The 21,718-nt window shown below is 49.1% G+C and overlaps 1 protein-coding gene across 1 annotated transcript; it reads left to right on the forward strand.

The window, feature by feature from the left end:
- Positions 1-4,446: 4,446 nt before the first annotated feature.
- Positions 4,447-16,685, forward strand: LOC144112970 (ATP-binding cassette sub-family A member 17-like). The gene is made up of 6 exons (XM_077645823.1): positions 4,447-4,622; positions 6,795-6,999; positions 7,741-8,099; positions 10,434-10,607; positions 11,456-11,678; positions 16,244-16,685. Exons 1-6 carry the CDS (start codon positions 4,447-4,449, stop codon positions 16,487-16,489), a joined length of 1,383 nt encoding a protein of 460 aa, XP_077501949.1. The 3' UTR covers positions 16,490-16,685.
- The last annotated feature ends 5,033 nt before the right edge of the window (positions 16,686-21,718 follow it).

Genomic DNA, 21,718 nt, shown 5'->3' on the forward strand with positions numbered 1-21,718 from the left:
GCAGCTTCATGCGTCGCTGCGCGGCATAACTTGGCTGGAAGGGTTGCAAGGGAGGTGCATATTTATGCTGCGAATAAGACAAATAACTTGAAAAACGTCCGTACGTACGTTTTCTGCGTAAAAGTTGCATTGTTTTAATTTTTTTTCGGCTTTTTCGCGGAGAAATTGTCGGATGTCGATCACTTAATCGGCGCTCGTGTGAATGCCGCCGTGGTGCATAGAAATTGGCCACTCCGCCGGTCAAAATCCTGTCGTCGTGTCAGGTGCGCAGGTTTTCGATGTAGAGTCTGTTTATGCCATATTTTAGCTTTGTTTGGTCCGGCCTGTCCTGCTGCTGGCCAAGACGTTCAGATGTGTAAGAAAGAAATTTGTGACGGTTTTATTTAATTTTAATTTTTTGCACTTAGGGGAAGCTTCCTTGTCAAAGCAACGGAAAATGCCCTATGCTACGGAAAATGGCCTAGACTGCTGGGAGGTTCCAGGAAATACAGATGAGGCCACTTGAGAAATCGACTTCACGAAAAATTTTGTATTTCGGTAACTTGACCACCAGTTCTGCCGAATACGCTTTGTGTTTTGTAATTTTCGAACGCCGCATTTCATAAGCAGTATAGTATTGGAAAATTGGTTTTTGAGGAAAGGAAATGGCGCAGTAATTCTCTCACATCTCGGTGGACGCCCGAACTGCGCCATAAGGGAAGGGAGGAATGTGGGAATGAAAGAAGAAACGAAGAGAGAGGTACCGTAGTGGAAGGCTCCGGAATAATTTCGACCACCTGGGGATCTTTAACGTGCACTGACATCGCACACCACATGAGACGCTGGAAGGTGGCTGGAGCGTTCGAGAGACCGAAGGGCATACGGTTGAACTGGTAAAGGCCGTCGGGAGTCACGAAAGCCGTCTTTTCCGCATCATCGGGGTGAACAGGCACCTGCCAGTAGCCCGAGAGCAGATCTAGCGTGGAAAAATAACGGGCCCCCTTCAGGCGGTCAAGCGCATCGTCGAGGCGAGGCAGCGGGTACACGTCGCAACTAGTAATAGCATTTAGCTTCCGATAGTCAACGCAGAAGCGGAATGTTCCATCCTTCTTGCGCACAAGGACGACAGGGGAGGACCAAGGGCTACAAGAAGCGGCAATGATTCCCTGGTCAAGCATGTCGCACACGTGCTGCTGGATGACTCTCCGTTCGGCTGGCGCTACACGGCAAGGTTGGTGATGAACGGGCCCGCGGTTTTCGGTGTTGATCCGGTGTTGAGCCCAGGAAGTGCACCCGAGTTCACCGGCGTTGAGAGCAAGGCAACTGCGATGCTCGAGCAGCAAGGTCTTCAGAGAGGCGAGCTCCGCGCAGGTCAGGCTGGGTCCAAAGTTAAATTCTTCCCATGATAGGATCGCCGGTGCTGGAGGGTGGCGAGGCGGGGCTTCAGGTTGCAGAGACGCCACTGGTGACCCGGGGTCCAAAACTGAGGCTGTACCCAATTGCGTGCCGGGAGTCAGCGCGAGAGGTACGCTGCTGATGTTGAGTATAAATACGTGGGCCTCTCCTTTGAGCACAGGCAGAAGGCTTCGAGGGGAGGTCATCTGACGGGCTGGAGCTGAACACCGGATAGGTTCGAACAGCACGTCTGCTGTCACCGGACTGTCAAGCTTGGCATACACCCACGTTGCCGCACCCGGTGGCAGGGTCACGGCGGACGCCACAGTCACGGTAGTGACGTCGAACGGCTTGACTCGACACGGCCACTTCGTCGCGAGGTCACGCAGAGATGCTGAGGCACGCTTGGCCGCCGACACCAGGGACTGCCACAGGGCGACACCGAGGCTGGAAACCCGGCTAAGCCAGCCCGGCCCACAGAGAGTTCGGCTCGCCCGTGGTTTGGTTCTAGTAAAATTAAGGACGACTCCGGCTTGCTGGCACCACCCGCACCCGAGCACCACTGGCCAAATAGGGCTGTCTGCGACAACAAACTCGGTGGAGATGGTATTTCCGAGTGCTGTCAGGTTGACGACGACACGTCCGACTTGCTCCACAGGGGTGCCGTTAAAAGCTAAGAGCCGGGTTTTGGCGGCTGGCAGAAGCAGGTGGGGCGCGTTAGCAACAAACGATTTGTGCAGTACATTGACAGCCGCTCCAGTGTCAACCAAGGCCTTTACGTGCCGGTCAAGCAGGGCGACGTCGACGAGCACGTAAGGAGCATCAGTGGTAATCGGAGCCGACGAAAGGAGGGGACGCGGAGAACGAAGGAGTGTGGGGACGGACGTGGCCGTGGACGTGGACGTGCAGGTGGATTCGGCGGAACGGTGCCCCCGGAGTTCCGCCAAATCGTTTCCCGACGTTGGAGGGCCGGCACAGTCCCTCGCGTAGTGTCCCCGCAGGCCGCAGCGGAAGCAGGTCATGCGGACGTCGTTACGCAGGCGTCGGATAGAGGCCGCAGTTGGGGCTGCGGACCGAGGAGCCTGCACCCGGACGCTGCGCTCGGCAGACGGTGGCGACCCCCGCGTGGCCAGCAAAGTCAATTCCGCCTCGATGGCGAGCGCCATGGCGGCGCGGACGGAATCAGGACGGCCAGAGCGGACCAAGCGCTGCACCTCGGGGAGTCGGATGGCGTCGACAAACGCCTCGGTGCCGACCAGGGCCACGGCGTTCTGAGGCGCTCCCGGCAGCGACTGCAGAGCCAGGCGCTCAATGGCGGCGGCGAGGTCCTGGTACGTCTCCCCGGGCTCTTGACGGCGGGCTCGCAGGCGGTGGTACTGCACACGGGGTTGACCTGAGGCACCATAGTGGTCGGCGACGAGGCCCGCCAGAACAGTGTAAGAGCCCAGCTGGTCGGGCGGCACGTTCTGCAGCAGCTCGGTGGCGCGGCCCCTCAGTTTTGCAACGAGCATCCATGCCTTCATTTGCTCGTCCCAGCCTCTCGCCGCCGCAATACCGTCCAACTGGATGCGGTAAGCATCCCACGAGATGGTGCCGTCAAATGTGGGCAATTCCACAACGTCCAACGAACACTGCGGCGAGGACGCACCGGCGCCGAGCACGCCATTGGCGGCCACGACCGCAGGCCCAGCGACGGCAGAGCCGTAAACAGCGGCGGCGGGGACGCCCAAAGGCACCTGACCTGTGCTCGGCTCGGCTGGCACCAGGCGACGGAGTTCGCGCCGGAGAGCTTCCATCTCCCCAGCCTGGGCAGTCAGACGGGCCTCCCATGCGTCCATCCGTTGGGTGACTGTATCCAGGAGGCGCTCAACACCGGCGTCCGGCTGCTGCGAAGAGCCGAGCCTCTCCGAGCCTCTCCGAGCGCCTAGGTCTAGCGGCGCCGGCCGCCGCGTCGTCGGCGCTATCGGCTGGTGGTGGACTCCTGTCGTCTGGCACGTCGGGTGCTTGATTCTGGGAGCGGGTGAGCGGCATGATCCCACCGCTGCCACCCAAAATATTACGGTGTGGGATGCCACGGGGTGGCCACGGGCCCGCCCAGAGAAATATAGCAGCAGTACGGAGGAGAGCCGGTGAAGCACGACCGGCGGTGGCCAAGCTTTCTCGTTCTATCTCCCTCGTGCTAGAGCCGCGCGCTCGCCGCTCGCGCTCGCTCTCCGCCTCTTCTTTTATTCCCGTATCAATATATATATATATATATATATATATATATATATATATATATATATATATATATATATATATATATATATATATATATATATATGGCAGTACTGGTTACCAACATCCCACGCCCTATTCCTCCTTTGTTCACAAGGCCGCTCTGCGCATATGCGCGCCTCTTCTCAGCTTTACTGCTTGAAAATGAAACCGCCTGCTCTTACTGCGCATGCGTAGTTCATGTTAGTGACAGGAGCATGCGACAGATGGCGGTAGCTGTCAGTCACACACTTGTCACTCAGACGCAGCTGGCTTCCCGAGTAACCAGTCTGCGCCTGCATATCCCTCGTTCGTTTCTTTTGAACCAGTAGCAGACGGATTTTCGCCACTCTTTAGAGGGCGTCACATTTTGTTTAAAAAAATGCGGAGTGTATTTGCGTTTTGCACAGAACTGTTTACAGCGGGTCTGTTAGAAGATCATATCCGCTGTATCCGTGGATGTTCGTGACCAGCGCAGGACACGTGACCCTGCTCCATGGCGTCAACGCGAGGATGCAGCCGTCCAAGTCAGCTTATCATTCGAAGATCACGTGACTACTCAAAAAAAAATTTTAAAAAAGATCACGTGACTACTCGACGCCTCTGTTTGAACTGCGAACTCACTTTTAGAATTTAGCCACGCTTGATGCAAAAAGAGGTGCTGAGGAACGCAGTAATGAGAAACATAGTCATACATCCTGTTTTGCTAACCATGCAGCGGCGTACATTGTGCACGTTACAACGCCACATCTACAGGCGCAGTAGCCTGAAGCAGTATCGGTAGCGCTCCCGCATGATGTCCTATTAGCGACCATAATGATGCCCGTGTACATCGCAGCAAAAGCTGAAAACAAGACAGCCCGCCTTCTGTACCCGCTGCAGCCGTTCCACGAGACCGGCTTCTACGAGGCCGTAAGCATGGTCATCCAGGGCACGCTCTACCCGGCCATACTCTCGCTGGCGGATGCGCAGGCCTTCTACAACTTGCGTTGGTGAGCACCGGACGTCGGATAGTTGAGACGAGCTTATGTTAAAAGCAAGGAGCCCTCAAACTGGATGGCCAACCCTTGCGAGCAAGATAGTTCTTAAGGTTTTAGACGTGTTTTCTCTTATGGAACTCTTTTTGAACGGCACGTGACAAAATAGGCTTAATAACTCGACGGCCGCGCAGGAACTTGCTATTTGGAGACCTCTGGAAATATACAAATAGCTCTCAGACAGTAAGCATGGAAAGTTAATCTATGTGGTATCGGATTGCGGCGTCTAATAGAAAACTTACAAAAGATTGTGAACGATCATATCGGCAGCTTCATGCAGAAATAAAATATTCTGAGGCGATCCACACAGACGGGTGATCCGCAGTGGATCGTTTCAATGCATTAGCAGCCAACTTTCGTTATATCCTATATGTTGACACATTAAAGTTCATTATATCCGAGGTGGTACATTTAGTTTCGCTGTATCCGATGTCAACACACTAAGTTCATTACATCCGAGGTACAGACACGAAAGTTCGGTTTATCCGAGGTGGGATACTAAGGTTCATTATATCCGTGGTGGTATACTAAGTTCGAATAAGTAGTAGCTAAGCTCGTTCGTAGCCTGGTGGGCAGGTTGCCGCCTGCTACACCTGCCACTGAAAGCTCGCCCTTTCCGCTGCACAGAGCCCTCTAATGATAACGTAATACAACAAAGGTGCAGTATGCGGATATAATTCTGGCTAGGCGACGGTTTTATAAGGCTTTTTACTATACGCATCTGAGCGCGCAGCCACTAATGGTACGCAAGAAACGATGCGCAGGAAGCCGACAACTGAGTTTGATGCTTTGACAAACTCGTAACTACTACAGCCTTGCTCAGAACCGCACTGGACGCGGAGTGCGTCAGTCTAATTTTATTTGTTTTTGAAATCATAAGAGCTCAGTTCATTCGAAAGTATATAGCACGCCATAGCAGTACGCGAAGTCCTAGAGTCCTGAAAAATTATTTACACTACTGTAACTGGTGCTGAAAAAACATTCTCCGTATTTTCCCCTAACAGCTTCACTGTCAGTAATAACTTTCGTGAAATGTAACGCTGCTTTATATATCATTGAATTCCTGACAAAAAAAATTCTTAAGCCTGTTCAGCACACTCCGTATGCCACCAAACAATGAATAATTAACCCGTTTTATTGGTGTAGAAACCTCCTGTTTAGTCGGCGTCGACTTTCTACTACAGTCAGTGTTCAGTTTTCTTGGTGCACGTCATTTTGCAGCAAACCTGTAAAGTGCCTCACACACAGCATAACAGCTGAAACATAAGGACACATGTCCTTGGACGATGCAAGAAACACTTGCAGGATGCTTAATTACGAGGACGTTTTTACAGGCTTGTTGGCGCATTACTGGACTTGTTTTTTTTTTTTGAAGCGCAGAAAGACAGCACAGGAAAAAACGAACCTGACAGAATAGAGCGCAACGCCGCAGTGCTGCGCTCTGCTCTGGCACCTGAGCAACACCGCAGTGTTGCGCAGGTCCAAGACGCAACTAGGCAGAGGGGTAACAGAAGCTGGTCAGATTAAAAAAGCTGGCAACACGTATGTCAGCAATCTCTCAGTTTTATTTTTTAAAAAAAGAACTCAAATATCTTGCGCAGCAACAGCATTGGAACTATGCAAACCACCTCGAGGGATCTCAGTTAATTTGATGTGTCTTTTGTGCGATTTCTTTTCTTTCCCTTTGTTGATAAGAGCTGCTGTATAAAATCAAATGGTCTGTCAATAAAAACCCGAGTTGTTAGCCCTCTGTCCTGCAAAGTTTTTTTTTTTTCCTGTGCTGTCGTTCTGCGTCTAAAAAACAAATTCAGAATGCCTAATTACGATTAGCTGTGAGATTGCGATAGCACGTGCAAGAACCTAGTTGTGAGCTGCCATGCACGACAGCACACACCATACAAGTGAGGAGGGGGATTTCCCTCTCTCCCTTTCACCCACTTGCCAACCTTGCAGGCAGGTGGCAAAGTGTGACACCGGCAGTGGACAGGGGACATGGGGATCTTGTGCTGTCGCATAATACGTGATTTCGATGGATAACCAACGTGGGCATGGAAAAGTTGTGCGATGGATAACCAACGTGGGCATGGAAAAGTTGTGGCTGCCTAACCCGTGTTGGTCGGCGGGCAGGTACTTGGCCCGCCGCTTTCATGGTGGCGAGGAGTCCGACGAGGCACCCGAGCAGCAGAGGGGCCCCCGGCTCGTCGCCGTCAGCATGGACCCCGAAGTCGAGAGGGAAGGGAACCTAGTCAACCAGGTCTGCCGAACCAAGGCTTTCAAGGACGTTGCCATGGTTATCCGCAACATGCAGAAGGCCGTAGGCTTTATCACCCCGGTGAGCGCACAATGCTGGTGGCGAGAGTTCACTGGTATCTACTTGACAAGAGGAGGCTAGGCAATAATAATAATAATAATAACAATAACAATGATTGGTTTTGGGGGAAAAGAAACGGCACAGTATCTGTCTCATATCGTTCGACACCTGAACCGCGCCGTAAGGGAACGGATAAAGGAGGGAGTGAAAGAAGGAAGAAAGAGGTGCCGTAGTGGAGGGCTCCGGAATAATTTCGAACACCTGGGGAACTTTAACGTGCACTGACATCGCACGGAACACGGGCGCCTTAGCGTTTTGCCTCCATAAAAACGCAGCCGTCGCGGTCGGGTTCGAAGCCGGGAACTCCGGATCAGTAGCCGAGCGCCCTAACCACTGAGCCACTGCGGCGGATGGAGGGTAGGCAACAAAGACAAAAGAGCTTCAGATTAAGTCAGAGCATCAGGCTTAAATATAACCGGAAAAAACTTATACAAAAAATTGCCACAGCATTTCGTGCGCATTTTTGTTGCCATGGGGCACGTGCTAACAATGTCAGCATGCGTTTCTGAATGCCTGGATTGTCTCACGTTGCGTTCCGTGCAGTAGACGGCAACTTGCATGGTCTTTGTAGCAACCACTGTACAGCGCTGATAAGAATTCTTGGACTTTTCAATTTCACTATTCCTCCTCGTAACCGCCACTGCATCCAGCGCTATCGTATTCAGCGTCACTTGTGGCAACGCCCGTGCACTGCGCTCTTAGGCCAAGGTCCTGGATGGCGTTAGCATCCTACTCAATCGCGGCGAGTGCCTCGGCCTGGTGGGCATCAACAACTCGGGCAAGAGCACGCTCCTGGAGGTGCTGGTGGGGCTCCAGGTGCCCACGGGAGGTGGAGCCCACACGGCGGCCCTCTCCCTGGGTGTGGACCTGCGCGCCTTGCAGCAGTGCATCGGCTACGCCCCGGACGGCATCAGCGAGGCGAACATGCCGGCACTCACGGTGGGCGAGTTGCTGGATCTGATGGCCAGGCTGCGCGGTGTCTTGTGGAGACGCCAGGCTGTGCTGGGCGCACTGTCCCTCGTTGGGAGGCTCAAAGAAGACCAGATGATTAATAAATGCAGGTGTGCCGCGCAAACTCGTCAATGATATTTCTAATAGACGCCCAGTATATTCCGCATACAAAGCCCTGTATGTGATGCATCTCTCTTGATCTTGAAGTAACGATGTCACTCGATAGGTGTAGGAGTCACTCGCGCTTTTGCAGCCTTTACCATGCAGTGGCAATATATATATATATATATATATATATATATATATATATATATATATATATATATATATATATATATATATATATATATATATATATATGAGAACAGTAGTCCTATAATGGCAGCGGCTCCTTTGTTGGCTTCGCGCAACACCACAAAAGTGCCCCCTTGGGTCGTCTTGACAATCAGAATTAGAATTAATTTGTTGGTACAGAAAAGAAATAACATCGACAAATTTATACAGAAGGAGGTCCCGTAGTGATCGACTGTATTGGCACCTCCTATATCAAGTGAAACTGTAGTAAATAATGATACACAGAAACGATAATAAAACACAATGAAGATTTGTTCATTTATTGCTATAGGCGGCGGTACAGTTAATAAAGAGAAGGTATGTGCAAACAAACATAGGCTTATACAAGTAGTATATAGTTAAAGAAGTTATGCAATACAAAACAAGAAACAATCAAGAAAAAAGTAATCGGTAAAGTTGCGATTGGAACATGTAATGCACAGTTCACAAAAGCGCTATTCTTACCCTGTGCAGTTAATTGTAAGGTTTGCAAACCAGCTTAATAATTGTTATCAACAATTAGACTTTTCAGGTCCTTTTTGTATCCATATATATCGGACTTGTGTTTTTAAATTCCACTGGTAAGCTATTCCAGAAAGAAAACGATGAAGGATGATGAAAATGATGAACAATGGACTTTCTCGGCAACCCTAGCGTATCTTTAGCATAATTCGTGACCTTGAATCCAGTGTTTACAAGCCCGGACTCATGATGCAGGCAGAGGCAAGTTTTCGCGACTTTGTCAGTTGTTACAGTATCAGGGTATAGGACATTGCAAGTATGGCCGAGCAATGGCCGAGGTGACCGCAGTACTGTCTGCAGTTCTTCAAAGTGGTTCGAAGACTGTACAGTGGGCCTCGGGTGGTTACTAAGGCTGCTTATTCATGAGATTATATAATACTCTTCTAGCCTCTGGCTGCAGCTCTGTACCTTGAAACTTTGATCTTATCAGCTGTGCAGTCGCTGTTTATGCCCACGGTTTGACACCTCAATAAAACTGTTTTCGTAGATAAATTATTCGAGACCTTTTGGATTAGAGATCTTTTAAATGTTTTCGGCCTATCCTAATAGTGCCTGTTTTTTTCTCTGCGGGTTTTCTGGAAGGCGTTTTCTAGTGTCAGTAGGTTGCATGTCTTTGCACGGCTACAAAGTATGCTGCACATTCCACTCGTTTCGTTCTCTACCGCCAGACAAGGTCATGTAAAATATAACCACACTTGTGACTGACGTCTCGCAAATAACTTACGATAGAGAATTCATATTCTAGACTCAGAGAAAGAGGCATGAAGCTAGCGATGCAACTGAAACTGCCGACCATGTAAACAAATGGGTTAACGCGGAAGTCGAGTGACAGCAGACGTTTGGATATACAAGGTGCTTCACCTAAGACTTTGCACAATTTTCAAAAAGAGGCTTTTTGCGGCAGAAGAGTGCTTTTCTCGGCAAAGCATAGTCAGCAGTGTAGTGCATCAGAATACAGCTAAGACGTGCTAACTAGCTGCTGTTTTACTAATATTAAATAGTTAACATTTTAACTATTACCGTTAGGCTTCTTAATTATGAGGCGTGTAGCCCACCGTGAGTAATATGGATATCAGATTTTAGAATTTCGAAAGCGCAAGTTACCCTCGACCGGCGCCGTGGTCCAACAAATCTGGACTATTTCGACGAGTTATGTGCACTGGAGAGGTTGCTTTGCCTGCAAGCTTCACGAAAGCGCATGCATTTTGGCGCGATGTAGCCATGATTTTTTGGGCCACAGCGCCGAGAATAACCGCGTCTTGGAATTTTTAAAATCTGATATGGATATTACTTACAGTGGGATACACACCTCTCAATAATTAAGAAGCCTAACAGTAATAGTTAAAAGTTAACTATTCAATATTAACCACCTGCTAGTTAGCACGTCTTAGTTGTATGCTGATGTACTACACCGTTGACAATGCTATGCCGAAAAAAGCACTGTTATAACTCAAAAGCCTATCGTTGAGAATTGTGTAGTCTTAGTTGAAGCACCCTGTATATACAGGGCCGACATAAGGATTCTGTAATTTCATATGTCACACACTTCGCCTCAAAGGCTTCAACGCTTGAAAACTATGGTGCTGCAGCCACGGCGAAATGAAGATGCTGCTCATAGTAGCGGCGGTGATGGGCGTGCCGCCCGTTGTGCTGCTGGACGAGCCGTACTCGGACGTCGAGCCGCTCTACCGCAACGAGATCATCCGCATGGTGCAGGTGCTCAAGGGAGCGCAGGCCATGTCCATCATCATGACCTCGCACCGGTAAGGCCCGCGTCCGTCAACGCATGGTTACCACCGCAAAGTTTCCTTCACGGGAGATTTACGGCACGGTATGATAGGATATGTGCACTCTAAACATTAATACGTCTATATTCGATTAAAAAGGAGTAAGCTGTCCTGTACAATACTTCCTTTTATAAAAGGGAGTGCTATAGAGTACAGAGTCGATCACACTTGTCTAGAGTGCTCGATAGGTTCCATCCGGGGAAAATAAAGCAGAATTCTAAAGCAGGTATTGACTTTCACTGATAATGATTGCGCTGTAGAGCAGCAGAATAGACACGTGAACCTCACAGGCACCAGCGCTTTGCCGCTAGCAAAGCAGGTGCGAAAAGATTTCACTTCATTTGCTCTGATGCACACTGCCCGAGCGCTCTAGACAAGTGTGATCGACTCTGTACACTTCATTCCCTGTTTACCGTCTTTTATTGCATGTAGGCCCACGGGATTATTGTCCCGAGGGCCTACATGGCTATTGGAGGGCTCCGGATTAATCTTGACCGCCTTGCCGTTTTTGAACCTGTATATTCCTGTTCTCGAATTGTGCCTCCATCAAAATCTAGCCGCCGAGGCCAGGATTCCATTTTCCAGCCTTAGCCTCAGTGGACGAACGCCGTGAGTCCTAAACACCGCGGTGGTTCAACCTTGTCTGCTAAACGAGAGCACAGATAAGGGCATTGAGTACGGGAAATACAACAGGCAGGGCCTGACTGCAAGGGCCACAATATGACTCTACACTGACCACGACGAACCCTTGTGAATCCGTCCCATTTGAAAAGAGGCGATGTGCCGGAACGCACCTGGAACCGTCGCGTCGCTTGTATGTGCAGCATGTCCCACTGCGAAGTTCTGTGCGATCGCGTGGCCGTCATGGAAGCCGGGAAGATCGAGGCGCTGGGCGACGCGCTCCAGATGAACCAGAAGTACGGCCGCATCTACATCGTCACTCTGCGCCTGCCGCCGGAGAGGCGCTTCGACTACCAGTTCCAGCGCATCCTCGTAGACATGATGCAGGAGGAGTTCCACCAGTGCAGCTTCGGTTACAATTACAAGGTGCACCCCGCGTACCTCCACCCATTGTGATATATTCTTCTCCCTTCTTTCCTTCTGGCTTCATAACTATGGAGTTGAACCTTATAACGAAGTTATAGGGGGCCTGGTGATTATTCGCTATAGCCGTAGCCTCGTTATCGCTCGTGTTGACCGACCTTCCAAGGGGAATCGTCATTCCTTCGTTATATCCATTATTTCATTACAAAGCGTTTCGTTATAGCGAGGTTCTCCTCGCTAAGTGCGCTTATACTAATCAAGCAGCTGTTGTTTCCTCTTGAAAGCAGAAGTGCGGGACTGGCGTGAAACAGCTCGACAAAGTCCCGACTCCTTTCATATGGAGAAAACAGCAAGATGACGGCCTGGCACGTACAATACCCTCAGGTAATCTAGAAACAATGCACGAAAACAAAAGGCAGAGAAACACTGGCCGGTACAGTATACATCAGCAGCGTAATGAACAATTATGACGTGAACAGTTCCAGTTGTTAATGGGTGTTATGTAGTAACGTTGTATAGTACAGTATCCTATCAGCCATTTCATGTCACTTTTGTTTACAGGAAGAATCAAAATCTCCCCGATTCTGTGCGGCGCAATGCATTATAGCACTGCTTTTGAACGCGTAAGATAACATATTCCATTTTTAATTGAACATCTTCAGTCATTTTTTTTTTCAATATTTACGCCACGTAAACCGTTTGTCATTTTCTCCTGGCGTGTGTTGGCTTTTGGGTTGCTTTCTGAGATGGGAGCGAAAATCGCTGTTTAAGCCACTCAATACAAGCCAATTGTACTTTACTTTTCTTTGTTTGAACAAGCAGTTACCGCACCCTGCAAATAATTTACTATTTCCGCTCGCGGTGATTGTTACCCTGTATATAGATTGCATTATGAGGAGCTGTGAAGCAAAGATCGCCAGTTAAAAAAATTGTCAGTGGCTTAACTTGGCCAACCCTGGAATTCCTGGAATTCAGCAAAAAGCAAGCACGCTTGCTAAGCGTTTGAGGCTCATCCATGGCATCTCCTCTACACGCTCGCGACAGCTGTTCTATTATACCCACACCACCGCGTGGCTGTGACGTGTATCACATGGTCTTACGACACCCCCGTCGGATGTCATCACGTGGATTCACATCACCCCATTGGATGTTCTTAAGGTCAAACGTGACCCAAACGTCACCCAGTGTCAAAGGTCAGAGGTCAAATAAAGGTCATGGGTCAATTTCAGGGGCTCGACATCACAACTGTGCCACATATTGTCATACACGGCTAAGGTGGTTGGGCTGAAGGTCGTTCAAGGTCATTCTCCGGCCTACGGGACGACTGCTTTACCTAGCGTATAGTGAAGCTTTGCGCTTAAAAAGCTTTCACACCAGCCACGAGACAAGACCTGCAGTTGACGCACTGTATCGTTCACGGAATGGAAATGCGCTGGATCTTCATTTCATGGTATTTACTTGAGAGGATACGCGACAGCCAACCTGTCGATATTTCTGGTGCCTTGCTGCCGCACTTCCTACTATTGCCTTTTACGCTGTTCAGAACTTCTCTCCGAGTGTTTCTGCTTCGCCTTCGAGAATGACTCCCTCGACACCTGCGTGGTTCGCCTTCAGATCTCCGACAGGCTTTGCCTCTATCCTTCCTACGAGAATCAGGCTTCTACATCCAGGCTTCGATGGGATAAATTTCTATCCGAGAAAAATTTGATTCCGCAAAGCTCAAGCTTGCTATCCTGTGATCAATCCACAGAGATCGGAGGCCGTAACCATATTCAATACCTGGCTGTGGCAGAGACACCATTCAACACCTGCTCTTATAACGGGAAAGAGTTGAGGTGCAAAGCTACTGCACACTGACCGCGCAGCCTAAGCAACCAGTTCACCCGAATGTCTTGTAATTACCTATATCTATACCACACAACCTGCGAGCAGTAAATGACCTGTGTGCCTATGCAAGCGAGAATTGGGTCCGAAATGGTGCCCAATTAAACGCACGTAGGCCTCCAACTTTGTCGAGGGAAGGAAGCATATGCAGGCTATCATATCCTTCTTAGTGCTACTTTATTGATCGTGTCGTATATTTTTCAAAAGTTTCCAGGACACGGGGTTTGTTGCTGGGCCCTGCCTGCGCTCCGTACACCATATTTATCTCTGCACGTCTTTCGATGGCGAAGAATAGTTTTCAGGTCGGTCGAGGGAGCGCTATTGAATATACGGTCTTGTTCAAAATTGGGCAGGCCGCAGGATTCACTCCTGGGCTTTGCATTTCGGTCATAGAGCAAACCTGCTCTCCAAACATCTTGGTGGCAAGAATCTTCTTCGCGCATCTTCGCTATGCTGTAGCCCTCCTCCCAAGGAAGACAGTATAGCACTCCACTGTGCGGCGGCCTAGCACAATATCTCGTGGTCGCAATCAACTTTTAAACAGAAAGCATATTATTCATAGACCTTCTCTTTTTAGCTTTTTTTTCATGATTCAGAAGTGAAGTTTGTCTGTTCTTTTCGACTTGAAATTCAGGTACAAATGGTGTTTTCAAAAAACAGGAACAAGAGTACATGTTCATAACCGCCAGCAGTTTAATAAGGCAAGCATACTGAATTGTACACAAGTTAATAGTTATACACAAACTTCTATAATGCCAGTTAGAGCGATTAATTGCATACTGAAGCTACATGCTCGGGAAAGTGTTTTTTAAATAAAAATCGGGCCCAACGTTTATCCAATAAGTTCTGGTTGAGAAAATTGGCCTCAACCCGAAAACAAAGGGCCTACGTATGCGAAAGGAAGCCTGACCTGGGCAGCTCGCGCGGTGATCTGTTGCGAACTATTACAGCAATAGCTGTCTGTGCCTCATTCGGCATTATCATCGTTGCTGTAGTCGCCCCCCGCCCCCTCCCACTCCACAACTACCGCCGTTATCCGTGACAGCCATGACTCTCTCAGTGGGCGTTCCGCTTTTGAAATCAGAGATACTTTTTAAAATTCTTACTGCCCTAAACACTGCACGCACGCATTGTCCTGCCTGCGAAGGGGCTTACCTGAAGTTCTTATAACAGCCACTGGTACTCGATCGGCCCGCATCGCCGCGGGCTCCCAAGTTCCCTTTAATACTGCTTCTACGTGTACATAGCGACATAAGCCCAGCACGCATCCCACACCCATACACATAGTTAACAGACACTCGGACTGATATCATGCCTTTCGCAAAACCCCAGATGTCACTGAAATTCGTATTACCTCGAGGGTAAAAGTCCGCCGAATTTTACAGCGACAGCTGTTAACACCACGTTTCTCGTACCGCAGCGCAGCTGCTGATGGCTCACTCAAGGCGTGAGCGGCGTCGTTTGAGTAAGACATCATTGTCACTCGCATTTCGTGATCACGGGCCGATCACGTGATTATACACCTTTCACATCATCACTCAGTGGCCTCTTCGACGCTTCTCATTAGTTCTGAGGAACCTGACGCCAACGCTCACGTGATCTCTCAGGTGCCTCTTATTACTTCTCAGATTTGGTACGTCATCATCAAGGCTGCATAAGGGGCCGTGTTCTCTCCATGCTACTTATCGGTGATTTAAACGTCGATATCCGAAAAAAGCAAGAACGTTGGCATTGACATAAGAATGACCATTAATAACTTAAAATGGTTATGCGGGAAAATACCGTCCCTGCGCAAAGTAGTGATTTCATTTCACCCATAACAGCTGCGCTGCGCTAACGCATTACCGAGTACCATAATCGTTAGGTGAATTTTATGCTACGTCGGTGTCGGCGTATAACGCAGCAGGTGCAAAGCGTCACGCTGCTTCGTCGCAACAATGTGAAGTCACCCATGCAGTCTTGGTACAGTGTGGCTGATTGGCCACATTCGAGTTAGGTTACGCATGGCTTCGTGTAAAAGTTAGTATGATTGGTGAGAATGGAGCGAAGTCACGCATGGCATCGTGACAACACGACACGCAATTGGGCTAGAGTTCCAGTCACTGATTGGTCCAAACACCATGTCGTTACTGATGACTTTATCCTGTTTCATATAGATGGGTCCGTGAATATGTATGAATGGATAAGCGACCGTGTGCCCTCATACCCAGAGTTACTAGCACTCCGACTGGCCCCACCATTCCGCACAACCCCAGCGCTCCCCAATAAGCACTGAACCTTCCCTGGACGTCCTGCAAACGCCCTAGAGACATTCTGAACGTCCACAGGACGTCCAAGAGAGTTTCAGTGCCTACTGGGTTCCTGAATGAAATTCGCAGTACCTGAAGGGTTAACGTCCTAGTCGAAATAAAGAGGAAGAAATTGGCTTGGGCAGTGCATGTAATGCAAAACCAAGGTAACCGCTGGGCCTTAAGAGTAACAGATTGTAGTCCAAGAGAAGGCAAGCGTAGCAGTGGCGGCAGAAATTTAGGTGGGGGGGGGGGGGGTATACGGGGGTGGCAGCTGGCAAAGAGCACCGTTAATTGGAAAGGCGTAAGAAAGAAGCCATTCTCCTGCAGTGAGCGTGGTCAGGCTGCTGCTGCTGGTGATGATGATGATGAACGTTCAGCAATTTTTTCCCCCAGGGGATGATGAGTTTCCGCGTGGGCAAAACGTACACGAGCTGGAGTGAGCTCTTCACCAAGATGGTCGCCTTCAAGAGCAACCAGGAGCTGCCGGAGTTCTCGGTCTGCGACATCACGCTCGAGCACATCTTCGTGGGGCTGGCGCGGCGCCAGATCCTCATCACGGGTGTGCGGCCACACAACTACCTCAGCGGAGGCCTGAGCAGACTGCCTTCGCGCGTCGAGACGCCCCGCCGCACCTACTAGGCGAAATAAGAAAACAATATTCACTTCTTGTGTGCCCCTGAACGTGACCTCTGGGTGATGCTCTTACACAGGGCTTCTCCAGCGTCTAGCCCTCTCTCGCCTCCCCCCCATTTTGGCTGTCAAAACGTGCAATTTCTCACCCTCCCGTAATGAAAGCACGCTTCCCTAACAAAAACTTCTTTAGACAGTCTACAGACTGTCCATAGACTTCGGTCTATAAAGTCTATAGAGTCTCTATTGACAAACCTTAGAGAGCAGTCTGTAGGCAATACAAACCCTATAGACAGTCTATAGATAATCTATAGATGTATGGCCATACACTTTAATAGAATTTTGTCTTACACAGTCTGTAGACTATTAATATACAAAAAGAAATATCTATAGGAAAGCACTAGAGTCTATAAGAAGTCTGTAGATCTGTAGACTGTCAATAAAACGTGTTTATAAGGGTTTTGCTGTGGCGTGCCCTGTTTTCGAGCAAAACTACGCAGTATACTACAAAGCCCCATATTTCGAATGGCGAGGATTGTCCTACGGTATGAAACTGCAAAAAATGTAATATTTTCATTGCCGCCGCAGGTAATTACAATATTCATCATGGCTCTTATACGCCAGTAGCGGCTTGTGGAACTTGGCCCGGCAAGTTGGAGCGGCAACAAATTTTTTTTGCACTCAGAATACATCAAACAATTTAACGACAAAAAGTTCACATGTTCCTGACAGGTGAACAGAATGTACAGACACACACGTAAATGAAATACAAGCGTGCAGTATTCAAATCAAATGAAGTAGATTTTTTAGCACATTTATAAAAGTAGCAAAAAAATTCAACCGGCAAGTCATTGAAAACTACATAGCGTCTAGCCTCGCCGTATCTGGTCTTTGATCGAGGGAACCAAAAACGGGAGACTTAACAAAGCGGGTGCTGAGGAACATGCTCAGTTTTAAAATCGGAGCACCAGAAATGCCGTATAGTACCACTGTGTGGGTGAAAAGGGGGTGAAAAGATGGAAAACCAAACTCTAAAAATGTTGCTCTATGACACCATTGGTGAATTGTATTGCTACTACTAATAACAGGAATTATAGTAATAATAAAATATAATAATAATGCTTTGGTTCATGAGGTTTAATGTTCCAAAGCAACTGAGGACATGAGGGACAGCGTAGTGAAATGCTCCGGAGATTTCGACCACCTGGGGCTCTTTGACGTGCACTGACATCGCACAGTACACCGATTTCTAGAATTTCGCCACCATCGAAATTCGACCGCCGCGGCCGGGATCGAACCCACGTCTCGGGTCAGCAGTCGAGTGCCATAGCCACTGAGCCACCGCAGCGGCTCATATTCATAATAAAACTAAAAATATAATAAAAACAGTAATAACAATATTATTAATGTCTGACCAGGTTCTCACTACCTTTGAAGCAATGGCACACTTCCACTGTGCACATACATCTACCTACATGTAGAAAAACTAAAGGAAAATACAAAGAATAACACACAATACAGGGCTTCACACTCAAGCCTAGGTGGTGTTGCTCATGATCAATAATGGTTGGAACGCTTTCAATGATGAAACTTCGAACAGTCAAAAGATAAACATGAAGGATGTCAATATTTGAATCAAAGAATCTATTTAAAAGTACCGAGAGTCACTAAGCATTTGGTGGCCGTAATTAGTTCGCACAGCAGGTAAAGTCCAGTGTGGCTTGTGAAGTTGTGGGTATGGACTCTGGAAATGCTGGAGCCGGGTTAAGTGGTAAATTGTGTTTAGGTGGTATTTTTGTTCAGTTCTGTAATATTTTACTTGTAGTTATAAAGATTCAGGACGTTTACAGTACTGAATGTCGCGAATAAATGCCTGGTTATATGTCCGTAAGGTAAAACAGATTATGGGAAGGATACTTTTTTAGAGTACTGATTGTTTTTCTAAGTTTTGTTTACTGTCCTTAGGCCGCTTGCGAGCTCTGTTTACTCTTAACACGTCATGTCCTTCGCCTGAGCTTCTGCATGACGTAGGAAACATTCAGCATAAATTGTACTCTGTGCCCGTTACCTGAATATCGAGAGCCCGCCCTCCGCCAGTACGTACACGCTGATTGGTCCCAATGCGGCAGGCGCGCGCGCAGCTGGCGCTCTCAAGGCGATCTGCGCATGCGCGCTGATGACGCGCGTGCCCTAGGCACTCCGGAAACATTAGCACGGTATGCTAAAGGTGTCTCTTGTTACTCGATGAGTTTGACGCGAGCTCCACCCGCACGTGGCAACGCGGGACTGGAGGTGATACATCGACGCTCCCCGGCAGGTAAGTTTCCCAAGCCAACGGCAGCGTAGCGACCGACGGAAACAACTTTGAGGAGGCCCCAGCACGCCACTCACAGCATACTGGTCAATCGAGTCACGAGCGTCCTTCCTCTGCGGAGGCTGCGACGGACTAAACGCCTAAATCGGCGAGGACGCTCAAGCCAGATTGCACGTCGTTGTTCTTCGCAGTCCTGACTACGCATGCGCGTCGTGCAAGAACCGTATACGGTTATTGCCGCTATAGCGCGCAGTAAGCCCCATAGGAGTGCGGAGGATACAGCTCTGGCTCCTCAGACATATGGCTGCACAGCCTTCGTAGCTCATGGTACACATGCATGTGTGCATGAAGGGGCCCTCGAATGATGCTGTATAGATATGCACTGTGATCCAAACAACTGTCGCTATAGAACATTATGCAATGCGTGACAAGTGACATGCGCGGATATCGGTCCAAATATCAGTTGCCAGCAGTTACCTGTCAACCAGCACTGTCTGCAGTTCGACTGTTCTACGTATATGGACACATTTGCTGTCGTGCATCAATCGTAGCCTTTTGTTTCTTCGAAGAATCAATGCAGAGCACCCTTCCAACACCCATTTTGAAGGGTGTTATGTTTAAACTAGCACCCTTCAGTAAGGGTGCAACCTTTGCACCCTTTTGAACATAGAGCTACTACTACCACTTTTGAACTACTTGCTGTGCACTCTACCCGCCGCGGTGGCTCAGTGGTTAGGGCGCTCGACTACTGATCCGGAGTTCCCGGGTTCGAACCCGACCGCGGCGGCTGCGTTTTTATGGAGGAAAAACGCTAAGGCGCCCGTGTGCTGTGCGATGTCAGTGCACGTTAAAGATCCCCAGGTGGTCGAAATTATTCCGGAGCCCTCCACTACGGCACCCATTCTTCCTTTCTTCTTTCACTCCCTACCTTTATCCCTTCCCTTAGGGCGCGGTTCAGGTGTCCAACGATATATGAGACATACTGCGCCATTTCCTTTCCCCCAAAACCAATAATAATTATTATTATTGCTGTGCACCCTTTTTTAAGGGTCCTGACCCCTGCACCCTTTCTCAGCGCCCTTTTTCAAGCACCCAATTGGGTGTAAAGGGTGTTCGTCCGGGGACAAACTGACTTGCACCCTTAAGGGTGAGAATTTGTTTAGTGTGTACAAGAAGCTCCAGCTCATCCGGAGGATCATCTCTCGAATGGGAGGCAAGGCACTGGCGTTGCTCAACTCGCGACCGCCCTGTTGTCGTCTCGTGTGCTCTAGAGCATGCTTCTACGACCTGTACGCGGTCCAGTGGAGACTCCTCATCGCGAGGCACTTGATCACCGGGCGCCGAAAGCGGCAGCCGAGCAGCTGTACAGCTATTCGATGCTGCCCCCGATCCGCCAGACCAAAGAAGCCGCGCATGCCGGCCATATACCTCGCCTCCAACACACCTGACAGGGGCGGCAGCTGCCTGCTCACATGGGGCGGGACATGTCACTGCTGCCGCCGATAAACCACAGCACTGGGGGAACACTGCCGTGGGCCTGTTACCCGTGCCGCGAAATATGGGCCCAAACCAACCGCAACGTCGCGCAGATTTTCCGTCACGGCACGCGGAGGTCATGACTGCTTCAACCGACGCTGAGCACGTGTACTGCGACGCAGCAGTTTACTCCGGGGCGGAGGATGTATGGCAGATGGAAGGGGATAGTCCCCTCCCTGCATTGTCACGCTAGCAGGGCCGTAAGAATCGGCCGAAGCCATTGACTGGAAGCAGAATGGAAAGCCAATGTTTGCAGATGCTAAGTACCGCTGTATATCGTCGTCTTAGTAAAGAATCTTTAAAAAAATTACAAAGAGTTTTCATCAGCATCAGATGACGCACCAAATGACACACTATCACGTCAATTTATAAGTCAAGCATGGAAGTCCTCCAATGTTTTCTCCTCGCCCTTACATTAACACGGAGCCGACGACGACGCACGCTACAGGCGTCGCCTCTCAAGCTACTACGAAGCACTCATCGCTGTATTCCTAGTAAAAACACCTATGTAGCCTACACAGGAACCGAACTCCTGACCATCGGCTGCGAGTCAAACAGGCTACCGCTACGCCATGCAGGCACGTTCGTGCGTGTTGGTTACAGCGGGGCTTTATACGTGCGTCTTGTAGACTTTGATGATTGATTTTGACTGTGAAAGAGGAAGCAGTGTTCTTGTCTGCGAGGGCTAGAGGAAACCGTTGTCGTGTCATACCCACCTTATATTGTCGTGGATGTAAAGATTGTAAGCCCGATTGTGTCCCGGAATGTAAGCCAGTGCGTAAGAAAAAATGTAATCCCCTTTATGCGCAAGCTGAAATTTTATCAACTCATGAAAAACGACTTCACCACGAAATCACGGAGGCTTTCTATATTTCAAGGCAGGGAAATACATGCATAAGAGCACCGTCAATTTATTTAACAGCAAAAGAACTGGCATATTTGGACCACATGTAGAACTGATTTATTCCGTCCCTTCCCTCCCTATGTTTTGTGTTGTTTTGCTTTTCGTTTTTTGTGATTTTTGTCATGAAGTTTTGATGGTTTTGCACCATTTATCATGTTACTGGGCACCCCCATCTCATGTATGCTTTTCTTGATGCTATCGTGTATGATTCTTTTCATTCACTTTCACGAGATGGGTACATATAATGTATTGTTCCATTAAAGTTTTAGTTGCGAAAAAGCACTCGTGTTGTGTCTCTCTCTCACTTTACCCCGCCGCGGGGGCTCAGTGGTTAAGGCGCTCGACTACTGATCCGGAGTTCCCGGGTTCGAACCCGACAGCGGCGGCTGCGTTTTTATGGAGGAAAAACGCTAAGGCGCCCGTGTGCTGTGCGATGTCAGTGCACGTTAAAGATCCCCAGGGGGTCAAAATTATTCCGGAGCCC

The sequence above is a fragment of the Amblyomma americanum genome, chromosome 1 (assembly GCF_052857255.1).
Source record: "Amblyomma americanum isolate KBUSLIRL-KWMA chromosome 1, ASM5285725v1, whole genome shotgun sequence".
NCBI lineage: Eukaryota > Metazoa > Arthropoda > Arachnida > Ixodida > Ixodidae > Amblyomma > Amblyomma americanum.

Bases quoted from the DNA above. Each gene is read 5' to 3' on its own strand.
- LOC144112970 (XM_077645823.1), top strand. From the start codon at position 4,447: ATGATGCCCGTGTACATCGCAGCAAAAGCTGAAAACAAGACAGCCCGC. The intron at 7,000-7,740 runs GTGAGCGCACAA...CTGCGCTCTTAG, and splicing joins CCGTAGGCTTTATCACCCCG to GCCAAGGTCCTGGATGGCGT. The intron at 11,679-16,243 runs GTGCACCCCGCG...TTTTTCCCCCAG, and splicing joins GCTTCGGTTACAATTACAAG to GGGATGATGAGTTTCCGCGT.